The 16,177-nt window shown below is 50.4% G+C and overlaps 4 protein-coding genes across 7 annotated transcripts; 1 reads left to right on the top strand and 3 right to left on the bottom strand.

Annotated features, from left to right (window-relative positions):
• Positions 1 to 1,504: 1,504 nt before the first annotated feature.
• On the bottom strand, positions 1,505 to 1,600 carry FOXG_19803 (uncharacterized protein; the record flags this gene model as incomplete). Its single annotated transcript, XM_018400078.1, has 1 exon — positions 1,505 to 1,600. One exon carries the CDS (start codon positions 1,598 to 1,600, stop codon positions 1,505 to 1,507), a length of 96 nt encoding a protein of 31 aa, XP_018245081.1.
• Positions 1,601 to 2,526: 926 nt separating this feature from the next.
• FOXG_19801 (uncharacterized protein) lies at positions 2,527 to 6,796 on the top strand. 4 transcript variants are annotated; one of them, XM_018400075.1, is made up of 3 exons: positions 2,527 to 2,936; positions 2,992 to 3,121; positions 3,183 to 6,796. In XM_018400075.1, exon 3 carries the CDS (start codon positions 4,899 to 4,901, stop codon positions 5,391 to 5,393), a length of 495 nt encoding a protein of 164 aa, XP_018245078.1. In that variant the 5' UTR covers positions 2,527 to 2,936; positions 2,992 to 3,121; positions 3,183 to 4,898; the 3' UTR covers positions 5,394 to 6,796. The 4 variants fall into 4 exon arrangements, with proteins under 4 accessions (XP_018245078.1, XP_018245077.1, XP_018245079.1 ...); XM_018400074.1 differs by having other exon boundaries at positions 2,992 to 3,636; positions 3,697 to 6,796; XM_018400076.1 differs by having other exon boundaries at positions 2,527 to 3,121; positions 3,183 to 3,636; positions 3,697 to 6,796.
• Positions 4,018 to 4,176, bottom strand: FOXG_19802 (uncharacterized protein; the record flags this gene model as incomplete). Its single annotated transcript, XM_018400077.1, has 1 exon — positions 4,018 to 4,176. One exon carries the CDS (start codon positions 4,174 to 4,176, stop codon positions 4,018 to 4,020), a length of 159 nt encoding a protein of 52 aa, XP_018245080.1.
• A 636-nt stretch (positions 6,797 to 7,432) lies between the features above and the next one.
• FOXG_08353 (DNA-binding protein creA) lies at positions 7,433 to 8,695 on the bottom strand (the record flags this gene model as incomplete). The annotated part of the gene is made up of 1 exon (XM_018387245.1): positions 7,433 to 8,695. One exon carries the CDS (start codon positions 8,693 to 8,695, stop codon positions 7,433 to 7,435), a length of 1,263 nt encoding a protein of 420 aa, XP_018245075.1.
• Between the last annotated feature and the right edge of the window lie 7,482 nt (positions 8,696 to 16,177).

Below are 16,177 nucleotides of genomic sequence, written 5' to 3'. Positions count from 1 at the left end.
TCCTCTTGGAGAAAAGTTCTTTTTTCAGTGTGAGTGGTTCTCTGGTGAAGCTATCGTCATGGCTATCAAGGGTCCCTATGCTTTACATCCACACCGTCACGCATAGATCAACACTTTCTGGGGAACATCGGCAGGGCGTGTGTCGAAATCCGGGGAAGCAAAATTATATCAGTCACCGAGATCGGGATCTGCGAGCCTGGTACCTTTCTCGCCTCACCTTTGGAATGCCGTCATATAGTACCTCGGCCTACATCCAGGGTTGCTTCAGGAGCGTCCGTGCAAGTGCGTCAAAGTAAAACAAGAGCAAACCGCAAAAGCAATGCCGGTAGTTGCTATCCTCGGTCCAGCGGCTTTGGCGCTCAATCTAATCTCCACGCCCCCCCATGGAACTTTGACTGACTGTTTTCTAGGCGCCATGAAAAGAAGCTGTTTCGTTATCATGTGGAGCTCACTAGTTCTCTCTAAAGGCTTGGTCTCCATACGATTTCTTCCGAGGGCTTTGCTCGGCATATCCGTATTGCCCCGAACAAAGATTTTTTCTCTTTCGAACCCTGGAAATTGAGCCCCTTACGGGAATCCCTGTCGTAAACGTGCTTTTTCTTCACTGGTGAATCTTTTAGTCTCCAGAGCTCCTGGAGTTTGAACCCTAGGCTGAGAGTCAGCCTGGTCCTCATCACATCCGGCTTGCTTTTAGTTGTTTTTCGTAGTCCAGGAACTTATCCGAAACCAGAGAGTGCAAGGTACTGTGAGTCGGATTCACATGCTCTTTCAAGAAAATCAGTTGGCTACCCACCTATATGCGAAGTCTGCTGGTGGTTGCATTCTCACTGTCGTATCTAGAATATTATGCAGCATCAACTTAGAGGTTGGTCTAAGAATGAGGCTCTCAAGGTTCGCCCGGGTTTAATATGCTCCTGTCGACTGCAGCTGCGACGGCCGAACATTCCGGTCTCTGCGTGTGTGGCGTGGTAATATTCATGTCTGGTGGTGTGCAAGCCCCAAGCAAGCCTTCGGATAGGCAGAAAAGTGCCGGTGCTTTATTGAGATCAGTCAGCCACTCTTCATCCATTCAGGACCTTCATCTCTCAAACCTGTCGACAATATTGGAAGTTGTGGTAGAACCTTGAAGCATCATCACATGCCAAAACACGATAGTCGATGACGGCCACTATCCTCACGTACCATACAGCTTGATAAGTTCGAAGCAATCATCCAGCATTGTTCTCTCACATGCCCTTATCTGAACTGAACATCCAGCATCGTCACTTCGAGCCAGGCGGGCTCTCCTGCCCTGCAACGAAAGGCCCGACTATCAGTCTTAGGTACAGTAACAGTGACAGAATCGTCCTGAGCGGCCGTGAAAACGATCCCACGAGTCGTTTGACTGTTCAACGGCACGCGTCATTTCCTTGCTATACGTGTCAAATGCCCTGCGCCTTGCTTCCATGATCCCCACAATCATCAGGGATTTAAAAGCATGTTGACCTTGTCTCAACCAACCATGCTACAACGCTGCTGATAAGCTTGGCGGGTTCTTCAGCTCACGATAGTATTCGAGCAGTTGCTGATGTCTTCGACCAAGCCAGCTCCCTCGGTCCATTGAATATGTAGGGGTGCGAATCGAAGCCATGCATCTTATCACGTTCTATTAGACCCACCACGCATCGATTCTCATGTAGACTCACATGCTTGGGCAATCAGCAATTGGGTCTCTTGAGCCTCAAAGGTAAACCGGGTTTCACTGTCGGGTTGGTTGATAATCAGCTCAGGTCTTGATAGGCGCGTCTCTAGTCATATGTAGGACTACTACATCACCACTTGAACGGATGGAGACATAAGCTAGGTATCTAGAATCCAGTCGCTCGAGCAGCGACAGGCAGTTGTTAAACCTCAACTTTGGCTAACAATCGAGGTCAAGCTATTAAGCATGAGGTGTTCCGTCATAGCCTGTCCCATCTCCATGGTCGCCATCCATCCCACACTTGTGAGACCAGCATCAACTAGGTAGGGGCTATGTTGCAATTGTTGGTTCATCTGTCGGGTCCGGACGAAAATATTCTTGAATCACGGAACAAAGGGTTAGGCGAGCCAAGCTGGTGGGTGACCATCTTGTTTGGAAATGTTTGGAATGATGAGCCAGCCATACTCTGGACTTGGCTTCCAGTCATTAGTATCTATTGAGTACCTGAACGACTGTCTGGTCTGCCTTTAAACAAATGCTTTGCATGATCACTGATAGTGCAATTCCACAAGCATTCATAAAATCGGTAAGTTTGCCCTACAAGCCCGTGTGATGCGAATAAACCTGGTATTTAGCGCTCATCATGGGCTCAACCCCCATGCGATTGTTCACACCCCTCAGGCGGCGCGGCCCTGACAAGGATTATAACTTTGTAAGGAGCCCTTCCCCATGTAGACCCATGCTTCTCTGACATATCGCGGGTCGTGGGCGTGGGGGAGAGCATCCACTATGAGAGCTTGCTTGATGCTTGGCTGTGCTGCATCAGGAACAAGACAACTCAACAAAACAGCCAATGCTTGCAAAAAAAAAAAAAAAAAAAAAAAAGACTTTCAGTTGATCTTCTCACGAGGGCTCTTCCGTCATCTCAGGGTCCGCTTGTGACCTTTGCTCTTAGGGGAAAGGTGCCAACTGAGCCAGGAGCTGTGACAGCTCTCGACCTCGTCAGAGTAGCCTCAAAAGGCCTCATTCCCCTGGCCTCGTCTTGTCTCAGCCTTTAAAAACATGCCGTGTGTATCCGGTGTAGAGCGCCCGTCGCTGGAAGTGTCAGCGGAACTATACGCTGAATACGTCGTGTATCGCTGGGGTGCTTCTTTGTCATAGGCATTTTGGCCGATCGACGTTGTTTGCCAGGCTAAATTTCAGGAACCTGTTACAGCAAGTTCCTGTCTGTACCTATCTGTATCCGAGGGTGATGGTACGCTGTCTGTGGTTGACATAAATAGACAGATCCACTGACGTATAGGCCCCAGGGGTTCTCTTCTCCATATTAACTGCATCATCACCATCGGATATTGAAAGAATGCGAGTCAGGCTCAAAGTCAATCAAGAAATGCTCAAACAACGAAGATATTGAAATAGAAGATCGACAACATGACGCGGGTAATAGGAACCCTATGTCGACGTCAGTTCTTGCCATTTCAATGAACTAACATCATTCAAGTGGGCGCATCGGATAATAGGCTACGATGCTGGGAAGGTCACCGTCCTTACAAACAGTCGCTCCTTTCTAATGAACTTGTGACTTGCCTGGTAGATGTATGACTGGGTATCAGGGTATCCTCTGTTGAACGGTCTGCATCCTCTGCTTGGGTGTCAATGAATACTCTCTCCTTAAACATCATCCCGATCCAGACGCAAGGAGGTTACATAGTAACAAATGAACTTGACACATGGAGTACATGTACATACCACAACATCCGAACAAACCAGGTAAACAATTCCATTGTGATTGATGGCTTAATATGCTCCCTATCACACGCAGATCCTTAGAAAGAGGCACGAAACACAAAGGACGATCCTGATGCCATTCAGAATCAACTCCACCCACAAAATAGGCAATAGGTCTCTGATCAGCCAGCCATTTTACGAGCACAACGCAAAGAGACCCTTCAGAGGTAATGGCCAAAATTCCTGGTTTGAATTTAGGCGGCTTAGCTCACATTCAGGAACTTCAGCGCCATACCCGCGATGGTCCATGTGAGCTTTGAAAGAAGCAATTATGCGTTACACGACCATCCCACGCAAACTCCGGCCCGGGACGAGCTCTACCGCTCCAATGACCCGGACATGACTGAACGATCCTGCGATTCAGAATCGAGATCACGCTGTTCAAATCACGACGCCATCCCTTACAAGTTACAACTGGCCACATGCATGGCCCAGCTGATATTAAGCCCCTAGGTGTGAACGGTGAACTGGCTGGGCGCTGGCACCACTACTTTCATGTTGGAGCGTGGGACAAGTCCAACAGAAGTTATGCTACCTGTCCTGTTCAACTAAGCTTCTGCTACATAGACTTGATGACCAGCAGATTCAGCATGAGAATCAGCAACCCCTGAGTCAAGATTCTGGCTGAGACTGATCTTCTGGTCTTGCCCTGATTTGGGTCCGTTTCCTGGGGCCCCAGAAAGCTGTCGTTTCTCAAGATAAGACATCATCGTCGCTTGATAACGGCCCGCAATCGCGATCGCCAGAGCATGTGTGTGTGTGCGCGCGTGTGTGTGTGCCTTGCGCCTTCCAGCCGCCTGGAGCGATAACAGGAGTCATGTTTAAGCAGAAGTGAAAAATGATCGCCAGTTACTTGACGTCGTCGACGTGAGGTTGGCATCGCCTATCGGCCAGCCAAAAGCGTCCATTTCAACCCCAGTTTTCACTGGACGTGGTCAGGCTGCCTGACCCCGCGAATACCACCCTCCAAGAAGCAAAAACAGTACATTGAAAACAAGCCCAGAGCTAAAGTTGGCACACACCCGCATCTCGAAAGTTTGGGGGAGAAGCGCACACACCACCCATCCCCGGATTTCAACTGGCAATCCTTCCTTGGACTCCAGCCCAGATTCGGAAAACTTGTCAAAATTGGTGTTTCTTCTTGGTTCGCACACTTTCTGCTACACACCATTTCACGCTTGCATCCGATTTCTGGCACAGCTCTCATTCGTTCTTGATTTGTAGCGGTGAACTTGCCTTGCATTTCTGTGCCGGACTTGTGTTGCCGTGAGTCGACTGCTCTAATCAAACCGACTGTTTCCCTCAGCTTGGTGCTTATCGTGGCCAGGGGTTGTTGAACCACTCAGCCCACGAAAGACGGCCACATTGAGAAAATCCCCCACTTACCAGACACTTCACTGGTGTGCATCTGCCATTGTATGTGTGGTACATGGCGCGTATCGCCCGGTGCAATACCCCTTCACCGACCATCCCGGCCCGAGACACCTGGGCCAGCCAGCAAATGGCTGTTTTTGAACTTCACATGTTGAATTTTAATCTTCCCAACAATTACCGTGAACAAGGGGATGGTTTCCTCAGAACATTATTAGGCTTGATTAGAGACAGTTTCGCCATCCTTTGTACACCGACAGTACGCGCGCAAAAAAGCATCAGACATCCAATGATACTTTGTCCCTTTGCTGTACCAAATCAAAATAGCTGCACCCCTGAGTTTGGCCGGGCTGAGCAAAGACAGAGTCTTGGTATCTGGAGGACGCGTATCCTAAGCCTGTTGTCCTACCTCTCAGAAACAGTCTCAGGACCACGTATGACTTATCAGTGTGAGCCAGTCACCAGTGTACCCGTATCTATCAGGGGAAACCCTAAGAGGGTGCCTGGAAGGCTTGAAGCCTCATGGGCTGACGTGATGCGCTGGATGAATTGATGCAAAGTTGAGGCGTGCCACCCGGAACATTGACAGAATCGCAATTTCTTGCTTGCGCACTGATGAGCGAGGTTGAAATGTTCTGTCCTCTCACCCTTTTGCTTTTGGTGTCACCATCAACACGCGCACACCCCACGGGGAGGGTCAAGAAGCCCCCATTCACTCGTCGAGGACCTTATACGTCGCCTTATCAACAAAGACTGATCAAGGGCATTTGTGGCTTCAATCTTTCTGATAGACTCTCAGCCCAGCGGTCCTGCACCCCGAAACTGAAAGGTCTCCTCATCTGGCGCGGCCGCTGAGGGGCACTTGTTGCGCCCTGAAAGTATGAATAGCCGGGAGGCTCATATCATAAGCCGAAAAGGTTGATTCTCTGGTGGATGTGCATGGGTAGATAACAGAAGCGAAAAGAGACAACAGTAAGAGTGAGTGCGTCTACCAATACCGGCACAGCACTACATCACCTGGGAGTTTTGCTTGTTTCCCATGTAATGACCACCACCATCTGAGAATTTCACCATCGGGGCGCTGACACACAGAGGCTAGGTTGGGGTTGGATACCCAGGTATGGATGGGATGGGGTGTGGTGTGATGGTGCATATCCATGGTGGGGATGCGGCAGATCAGATTGTGGCAGTTCTGCCCGTCAGCCATTTTGATCGAATATGCATAGATCTTGAGGATGTGTCCGAAAGAGAAAAAAATAGCAGGACAGTATCAGAACATCTGCTATGATGTATCTGAGCATTCCTCTTCCGAACACCCGGACAGAGATAAACTCTTCCAGACACGCTTACCCCGTCAGCATCTGTCGTCAAACTCCCCGTCATATGACGGCATCCTTAGATCTGTCTGATCTGGTTTATCTAAAAAAGGGGTACCAACGCCGAGCTGGGCTTGGCTTGGCCCCCAAGACAAGCCAAATTCTAAACCAAACCTTGCCCTGCTTCGTAAATAACTCCCCCCCCTTCAGACAGAGAGAGGGATAGAGGGAAAAATAGGTAATATTGGCCCTTCCGATTCTGCGGTTCCGCTCTGGGGAGGCTTGTTTCTGTCTCTAGATCCCCCTCCTCGATCGTGGTTAAACCTTCTGCAATGGAGATAGCGTCATCCAAGGGTGTCGCGACGTAAGTTATTCAGCATTGAACCTTTGAAGTCCCTAATGGATAGCCACCCCTCCATAAGTTGCAATGGCCATCTGTTACACGCGATGATCCTGACATCAGCCATCAGGGCAGCAGGTTTACGACACGGTGAGTTCATCGCTGGCATTCCAGATCAGCCAGGTTACTTCGTTTCCAAGTGGAGGGGGTAATAAGCTCCGTGAGCATTGCAACCGTGGGTTTTTGTTGAATAACATCGCTGCATTTTTTGGTCTAGGTATCTATCTATCGCCGTGAATCATACAAGTATTAGTTTCGTAATCTTCCAAAGAGCCACTGGCAACCCAGTAACGTTAGCCTCCAGCGCAGGCTTGACAAAGCTGAGCTGAGGCTTACCCGAGTGTGCCAGACCCTAGTCGACCCATTATCAAGTCCCATCAAGGCCCTCTTCAGAATAGAGTGATCCCGCACATCCAAAGAATAAAAAAATAAGGAGACATGAACATTAAACATTTGACATGATATTTTTGATTGAAATTGTAACAGGAGTGAAGTTTCTTTCATAACAAGAAGTAAGAGAACACAATCCGTGGATATCAAATAGAACTGCTTTTCTGACGGGGCAGTGATAGCCTCCGACGTCCCCCGAGGCAAGCCCGAGGGTAAAAAATCCAAGTGCTCCGCAATTCGAATTCTAGTTTCCGCCGCCTCCCAAACATGGGCCGGACTCGGTGTTGTTACCGTAGTCCACCCGCCCTTGAACAAAAAATGCTTTCTTTCATTTCACAAATGCCGCCCAAATCCTCGCCGAGTGCTCAATCCTTGAGATGATGTAATTCGAATGCCATGTTGTAAACCATAAACGCCATTCCTTTCTATTCCTCTATAACCCATAGTCGTCATCAAGTCGTGCGAGTTGCGATGCCATGTCGTGTCCTACATTCGATCCATGAGATCGCCGCCGGCCAAACTGCTGGTTCCTGAGCTCCTGCCGCTGTGGCTGAAGCCATTATCAGAAAGTAGATCCTGGACAGCCACCTTGGGGACCTGAGGAACAGGAAGCTTTCGCTGAGATCCATCGGGCCGGCTGATGATGTCTGTCAAAGACATCCCAGTAGGGCGAGGCTGGGTAGTGGGGGCAGATCCCTGCTGGAACTGATTCTGCTCGAGATGAGGCTCCATAGGGGCCAGAGCAGGCGTCGTATTGTGCTGGAGAGACAAATTTCGGAGACTTGGCAGCTCATAACCAGTAGAGAAAGGTCGCAGACGAGGAGAGTGAGCAGGAGTGGCGATAGGGGTGTGGTCGGGAGTGGGTGACAGAGAGTCGTGAGAAAATGTTGGCGAAGAGGGAGCTGTAGAGTTGGGGGAGTTGGGCCTTGATCGCTTAGCATGTCGCATGGCGCCAGAGTAGTGGTCATCGCTGGGGTCCTCATTTGAATGAGAGCGGCCCATGTGATAGGAAGAAAGCGTAGGCAGGTGGCCTCGAGAGCTATGCATTCCGTGACCAAAGTAAGGATGATGACGGTGGTTGTTGCTATGGTGAGGAGGAGCAGTCAGAGTCTCACGCTCAACCTGAGTAGCAGCCTTGGCCAGCATGGAAATGTCACCGCCGCGGTTGTAGTGAACCGCAGAAACGGGCAGAGCAAAGGTAGAATAGGAGTGAGGAGGAGACACATTGGGTGAAGCCAGTGCAGAGCCAGGGGCAGAGCGGATGGTCTTGGGCGCGGGAGGCGGCGCCATCATTCCATCGGGCATCATATGAGGCGGAAGACCCTGCTGCTGGTGCATTTGGTGCTGCTGCTGCTGGTGTGCTTGAGCCGCCTTGTTACCTCGCCTTGAGTTAGGGTTGTTGTGAATGCGAGAGTGGCGTGTGAGCTCATCAGATCGAGAGAACTTCTTGCTGCAGCCGGGGAACTGGCAGGCGTGAGGCTTCTCTCCAGTGTGAGTGCGGATGTGTCGAGTCTGATGCTCGAGGCGGTGGAAGGCCTTATCGCAGAGAGGGCACTTATAAGGTCGGGGCAACTCATTTGAGTTCTCCGAGTTCTGGACACCCGGAAGGGGGCCATTGGGTTTGATAACGGTCACCGCTGCTGTAGCCATCTCGACGTCGCCCTGTTGGGGTTTCTCGGATTCCTTATCAGCCGGAACTGTGGGGTTAAGTAGATTGGAAAAATCCACGGCCGACTGTGCTCGTTGCATGTGATAGACGTCTGGACGACCCAACTCTCAACAAAGTAACTGTTATTGAGGTTGGCTGTGGTGGTGGAGTAACTCCAGTGTCGTCGAGATAATGGTGTTTCGTTGTGTGTGAACGGGTATATCGTTCAGGTGGTGATGTTTGTTGTTGTTGTTGTCGGGCTGGTACTGAATGAAATTATCCTTCGATTGAGATCTCGGAAGTTAATACGAGTTGGTGGGAGAATCAAGTTCCGGGGAAGCTGGAAGATCGAATGTAGATATTTGGAAAGGACGGAAATCAGGAGGATGGAGGGGATGGGGGGATTGGAAGGTTATAAAAGATGCCGGGCTCGGCACTAGAAGCAAGCACTGCACTGCGACGTAGAGGAACAGAGAGGGAGGCGCGAATGGAGCGAGGGTGGAGGGGAAAGAGAGGGAACGAGGGACGGGAAGGGCCAGCGAGGACACCCCCTTCCACGACACACACCCTGTTCACCCCACGTCCGAGGGCACCACGATGGCTTGTAGGTACCTGCTGAGGATACCTGCTGAGGATACCTGCTGAGGATACCTGCTGAGGATACCTGCTGAGAGAAACCGAGCCCGCCAGGCCAGGCAGCGGTAAAAACAGAAGGGGGAGCGCCTACAGGGAAAAGTCACTAGAGGGTCCGGTCTACGCTACAGGGGAGAAGTCCACTGATTTTAGTTGGAGGGCCCCGTGGGCGGCCCCATTGTGGACTCCGTCAGTTGAGTTTTTTTCTTTCTTTTTTTTTTCGTGCTCACCTTTTGGCGTGCTTGGCTTGGGCTTGGGGGTGTCTATCTACTACTTCCAAGGGGGTGCATTCAATCTCTAGGATCAGAGGCAGTACGGGGCGTGGGGCGTAGGTATTGCGGGTTTGCGTTTTGTGCCTGCCCCTCCACCTTTTTCTTCTCTTACCCCAGCGGGAGAAGCAGGAGGCTCCAATGGAAGGTGCAACTGGGGCTCTGGAACATGAGCCCCGTTCTTCGGGCCTTATCCTTGGGGGGCATTAACGGGGCGAGCAAGATGAAGAGTCACAGTGAGAGAAAAAAAAGACAGCTCAGCTAAGCATAGCACAACACACAAGTGTTTCTGCATGAGGAAGGCCAACTGTCTCTGCCCAATGTGACCTAGATCGAGTGACTCTATTCCGCACAAATGGCCTATCTGTTCATCTCTCCATGTTTATTATACCTGGCTCTGTATCCGCAGTGCGACGATAAGAATGATCTCCCGCTATTGTTATCCGACCCCAGAAGGGAAGTAAGGCAAAATAGAGCGAGTCATACCTTGTCGGCGCGACACGGGCCTGGGGGAGACGGACGGGTAAACTGGGGAACTCTAACGTCACTCCTTTTGGCCAAGATACTTTCGCACTCCCCTTGGCTGAGCATGCCCCGAGTCTCTCCTCTGTCTGTTCTGTCTTTCATCACCTCGGCTTTTACATCCCGCCCGCCGACAGCTTTTTTCACCTTGACCTTTTTTCTGTTGTGAATGTGGGGACCCTACTTTTCCAGTCTCATTGGTCCGCTTGAATAGTCCCAATCCTTTCTGGCTCTCTGGCCGCCAATGCCCGAAGAAGCTCGACGGTGAGAGTTTTCAAACGCTCCACTTCACCGTGACTTTCTCCGTCCGCTCTCTCACACTCTCACGCTTTTGCCGGCCCGGAGCGTGGGGCGTCAGGCCTTTCTCCCTATGTCGTGCTTGACTGATTGGCCTTCATTCCATCGAGCGGCTCCGACTGTGTTTTCTGCTGTTGTTGTTTATCTGATTTTTTTTAGTGTATTCTACGACAAGACGTATTGACTCGTGGGTCGTCTACCTAACATCGTCAACCTCGGGTTACTTATATCAGCATCCGTCTTTGCAAATCCACTATTTGGATTATCGTGGGTGAGGCTCGAGAAGAGACAAAATTGCATGTCGATCCCCATCAGTATCCGTCTGTCATTTTTGCGGTGCACATTTTGTCATGCTCTTTCGCTCAGTAATCAGTAACCAATGTCGTGATAGCCACCAATTGTACGTAATCGTCCGTTTGTAACGTCGGACCTGTACTTCCAGGACCATGTCTTCATCATGCCATACCACAGCATAACTTACCAATTGCAACACCTATACCATGCAGATAACGCTGCGGCGTCCTCCCCCAGTTTCTCCTTTACTCCGTTCTGTCAGGCTAGGAATCATGCTACGATAGCTAGCCCTGAGCTACAGTGGAACCTCCCAGGGACGCAGTCGACAGTACACCCACCTATCTCTCATGGGTCTTGACCAGATATGGAGCTCACGATGCTTCACAGGTGCCACTCCACTGATTATTGACCCTCATTGGCATCCATGGGTTTCTCATTCAGTCGAGATTGAATTTTCATCTCGGCACTATCTTTTGCGCTCCACGAGGGTCACGCTTTCGTGTAAGTCTTGACTAGCACCAAATCTATTACCCCAGAAGTCCACTCACACTTTTCTCCCCAGATTTGAGGTAATGATCCTCGTGCTATCGATGTCAAAGCCGCCATGGCCGCCAACACCTATCAGAGACTGTTCTGGACCCAATTGTAGGATCCGAGCAGTAAAATGCGCCAAAACACCTGCGGCTTGGTTTGCGATATCGCTCGGCTATTTGTTCGCATAGTTTTGGTGTGTGAAAGCCAAGTCCTTGTGGGGTTGGCCTTTGCCCGGCTAATCACTCTCCCAGCTGATCATGATAAGCACGCAACCGAAAAAATAATGGATCAGAATGGTGAAAGCTCATCTTGGAAGCCTTGTCTAATATCATGAGGAAACTCACCATTTGAATCAATGACTTTCATATCAGCTGCAGCGATATTTGTTCCATGATGACGAAACGTTGCCAAGTGTTGAATTGCGCAACGTATCAGTCGGTAGCCGGTAAATGCAACGGCAGTCAGTTATCCTCCTAGCTTATCAGTGCCAATTTGCCAGGCTCCCAAGGACCCTTTCTCATAGACTTGAACTCTGGGATCGTCTGGGCACACACGAGACCAGTTCGTTCACCACCGGCTGCGCTTCAAGTGGTGTTATCTTCATATTGAGCCCCAGTATAATCGGGCCATTCACCGCGACAAACGCGCTCCCCAGAGCCAGTCTCCTCCGTCTCAAGCCGTCGTCTGGGGGTGGGTGATTCCTCCTTGGCACTTGTCCAGGTTCTTATCGTCAGTCTTCGGCGGCATTGTACGGTGTTTCGGTACCCTTGGGGCTAGACCATTTGATGAGCAAAGATAAACCCATAAGCGGACACCTCACGAGTCGCGGCTCTAAGACATTCATAAGTTAATAATTGCCCGTGACAAACAGATTAGTTTACCCCGGTTGCTCATCTTGGTAATTCAAAATTCGCCTCCCCCATACGCCATTATCCCCATCCCCGGATAATCTCCTCATTGCTGACGCTCCTGATTTGCCGGTCTAAGGTCTAGATAGAGCCGCCCCCATACAAATCTCCGCAATCAACCTCATCACGAGATAAGTCGAGATCCATTCCAAACTCCAAACTTGACGTAAAATAGTAATATTCCCCTGTTTTCCAAATTAGTCTATAGCTCCAGGCTCCAGATAGCGGCTGTCCAATTCTAGACATTTTTCTGGCTGCAACTGCGGCTCGGCGGATCGATGGCAACATGTTCCCCAGATTCCACGTCTGATCAGAGTTTTGGCCTAGTCGCCAACACTGTTGATACTCAGGGGTGTCCAAACTCTCACAGTTCCAATCACAGGCCGTGATAAGCAAAACTTGACTGATATGATACCCTAACCCCAGCCAGATTGTCGCTTTTGGGAAACTGTACGCATCCTGAGCCCCCAGGGGCTTCAATGCCCGCTTAGAGACTCTGAGTATGCCCTTTTGAAAACGTTGTGCCGCCTTTGCACATGTTTTGCTCTTTGCTTCCCGGCTTCCGCCAACTGCGACGACGGGCATGTTGGGTCTGTCAGTGACCCTGGTACGCCACCTCGTCGTTTGACCTCCCGAGCGACCACTCAATCCCGTTCCTGTGAGCAGATAAGGCAATCCGACCCCCAAACCAGCACCCTAGTTCCTAGGCACTGGGAGGCTCTGTGCCCCATCTTTCTCCAGCTTCCCCTTGTGCGATGGCGCCCCGGACTCAAATGCCTGATGCTGGGTGATAATCCCAGGCGAACTAGCCTAATTGCGGCAATTCCGGGGGATTGATCTGAGATCTTATCCTGGCTCTCGGTGATTCGGAACGGCGAACACCGCCTGCATGGAAGCATACCCTCGACTTCGGCCCGGAGTTCAGATGCCTTCCAGATTCGCCATGGCCTGATGCATCTGCATACTGTAGTCTTGAGCGGCTGAAGGTCTTCTTTGGCTCGCTGATTTCTGTTGCATGCCAGCAATTGCTGCGGTCATAAACAGATGGAGATACCCGTAACAAAGGTCATTGCAGCTCCTGAGGCACTAGAGTGTTTCCAAAAGGGCGAACGGATTCATGAGCCAAGTGTCGTGATAACGAGGCGGAATTGCCCAGCTTGTCGCAGACCCTTACCTGGCCCGCAAACCCTCCCCCTACGCCCTAGACTCAGCATAACAAGATCTCCGATTTAATCAATGCTTGCGGCTATTTCCCCAACTCATATCGTAGCTTCAATCTTGCTCATTGGATGCGCATGTTGATTTGGCCGATAACAGCTACCTAATGCGTTGACATGCGAGATGCGGCAACCCATGTCTTGCCGCTGAGGCCAATGCGCCCGCCCTGAATCCAAGTAACCAGTTAAGATTTACAGCCGCAGGGCCGAGAAGCTGATAGCAATATCATTCATCATCTCTTGAGCAACGCTCTGGTCACGACTTTAAAGCTCTCGCGGTGCAGCGGACCAAGGCTAGGCCAGGCAAGAAAACTCAAAACTTGTAGCATAGGTGACAAAAAGACTTAGGTAGGTTCAATATAGACTTATTGTAGACTTAGTGGGCCTTAGACTCGGTATTTCTGGCAGTTTGCCTCAACTCAGAAGTTTTCTTGCTCCCAGAGGCAAGGTTACTGTCTGATACTCACAGCGGATTGCATGTTCAATGCTGCCAGTCTGGGCTTTGCTTTGATTCGAGGCCCTGAGGTGAATAGCCGAGCCAGCGAAAGGCCCGAAAACATGAAGGGGCAGTCATCTCGGTTCGGATCTTAGCAGGCCTGGCTGAGTCGACAGCACTCAGTCAAAGTCTTGCCCCACGTGGTGCGGCAATTGGTGTGTTGTCGCTGCGTTAGTCAGAAAAGATGAGAGCCATCCAGGTACAGATTTCAGTCGTTGGTTCTTTGTTAGCAAGGTGCTGGTGGCTTGGCTTGGCTTGTGAGAGGCGGCTCCTCTCCAAAGATTCAGGGGTCTAGATCTCTGGCCAACAACAGGTAAGCTCTCTGCGGGGCTCCAGCTTTTTGCATGCACAAAGACACTGATGCCCCTTGCAGAAAGCCTGCGGCTCATTGAGAGCTGGACTAGACCTAATCAAGGAGGTTAAAGGTTCCTTATCGCCGTACCTATCACCAATGGCATTCAGGCGGGTAATTGAGCAAGACGATTGAATTCTTGCGCAACTCAGAGCCAAGGTTCTAGTAAAATTGTGGTTAAGAAATCTTCATCCCAAGCTGGACCCTCATTTGAACGTTGCATCGTGGGGGCATGACACAGCACAGCTTGAGCCTGTCGTTTGCTCTCAAATCCCGTTATTCCCGTTCATGAACCCGATATTGGCCGAGCCGTACGTGCACTGTCCCTTCTGGTGAATGAGATAACTCTGCGCACAGTAGAGTACTCGGCCTTTTATTCAACACCATCCTGACATCGTCGGAGGGGGCTTTCGGTGAGATGGTTGATAGCGCCGAAATCACATGTTCCCCGCAACATTTGCATGAATTTGCTATGGCTTCATCCATTGTCAAAAAGATTGGCCTGTTCGAATTGTATGGCCCTCGTACTGCCGACGTAGTATGGCCCCTCAGCAAATCTCGAGCGACCAGGCAGGCACTCTGGCCTCATATTTTCACATGCCTCTCCATGATCCCCAAGGGTCTACAGGAAAACCCCATGGGTAGTGTTCCACGACTTCCAGGACATGGTACCTTGCAGCTCTATTGGAACCCACCGCATCTAGCCGTGTGAGACATTTTGGCCATGACACGACTCTTGATGTCTCCAGTGCACGACCACCCTTATAAGCCTCGTTGTGACGAGATTGACTAATGGCAAAACCACAGATAAACTCTTGCAAGAGCTCGGAAATGGCGGCGCTAAGTCGGAGGCCGTGTTGCAGCTTAATCAATGTGGGGCGGTCAGGGTCGTAAACAAGTGAACTTGAAGTTCAGATATCAGTGACGATCAAAAGGCCAAGACTTGTCACTGTTTGCGCGTCAGGTTAGCTTTGCCCCGTCACTTGAATACTCGTACTCGTAGAAGATGTAAATACTGGGGACAGGCATGGTGTTGATGCAATGCGAGCACCACCACCAATGGGCAAGACCTTCCAAGCATGGTATCGGAAGATTCAAGAATACCACGCGCATCATACTCCATTCCGTTTGCTTGCATTTCCTTCAACGGCGATACGGCTCGGTTTCCTTATCTCGGTGCCTCAACGGTACTCTCCTATCGTGACCCAAGACTGTAAACCCAGTGACTTGAAATTTTCGCTTCTCGTCTGGGGTCGAGAGGATGGGGTAGCGTCAATTTCCCCACAGGATCCTCCCGCGGACAGCCATGATCTAGACGGGAGTGAGAGATATGTGGCATGACCGTTTCTGGTATGTGAGGATCGGCTGCTCGAGTCAAGGTGATCTACCATGCCATGGTAGATCATGCCGCGCTATCTTGTGTCTGGCTCCTGCATCGGAGGTGTTATGGTAACACACAACCGTACATGTAGCACCATTGGCCTTCTGTGCACACTGCGGACGACGGGAAAGCATGCCGATGGCATGAAGTCAGTCCCCTTTTATTCATGTCTACTCATACACCTTCCCAGGTGTCAACCAAATCTCATCACATATATTCCTAACGACATACTCAAGACGAAAGTTTGCCACAACTCACTTCTTACGATGACAGTCGCCACTTTACAGCAACTAAAATGCTGGCGACCGACGGTTAAATGCTTTAGGCGAGTTCCATACAACGTTTAAGCATTTTGTCGAATCCTCAGAATCCAACAAATAGGAGAGGCGAGCACCAGAGCTTGTGTGATCGAGAGTAAGAGTATGAATATAGCGTGTTGATTCGTAATGATCTGGTGTTGTTCAACTAAGCAACTCGCTTGCCACAACCACAGGATTTTCTTCGGGGAACTTATGTTATCGAGAGCTTCAAAAACAGGAGCAAATGTCACATAAGGTTATATTGTCGATAGAAGGCATCACTAGTAATTATCAATTAGCTACTTATCGGCGTAGGGAGGTGCAAGAGAGTGGCTCATCATGTGACTCTTGGCCAATCACGCGCAAGACATGGGATTGTGT

Source organism: Fusarium oxysporum, chromosome 2 (assembly GCF_000149955.1).
Source record: "Fusarium oxysporum f. sp. lycopersici 4287 chromosome 2, whole genome shotgun sequence".
Classification (NCBI taxonomy): domain Eukaryota; kingdom Fungi; phylum Ascomycota; class Sordariomycetes; order Hypocreales; family Nectriaceae; genus Fusarium; species Fusarium oxysporum.
Note: the sequence above shows the minus strand (reverse complement) of the source record. Positions and strands in the feature narration are given on the sequence as shown.

Coding starts and splice junctions, on each gene's coding strand:
- FOXG_19801 (XM_018400075.1), top strand. CDS start 4,899: ATGGCGCGTATCGCCCGGTGCAATACCCCTTCACCGACCATCCCGGCC.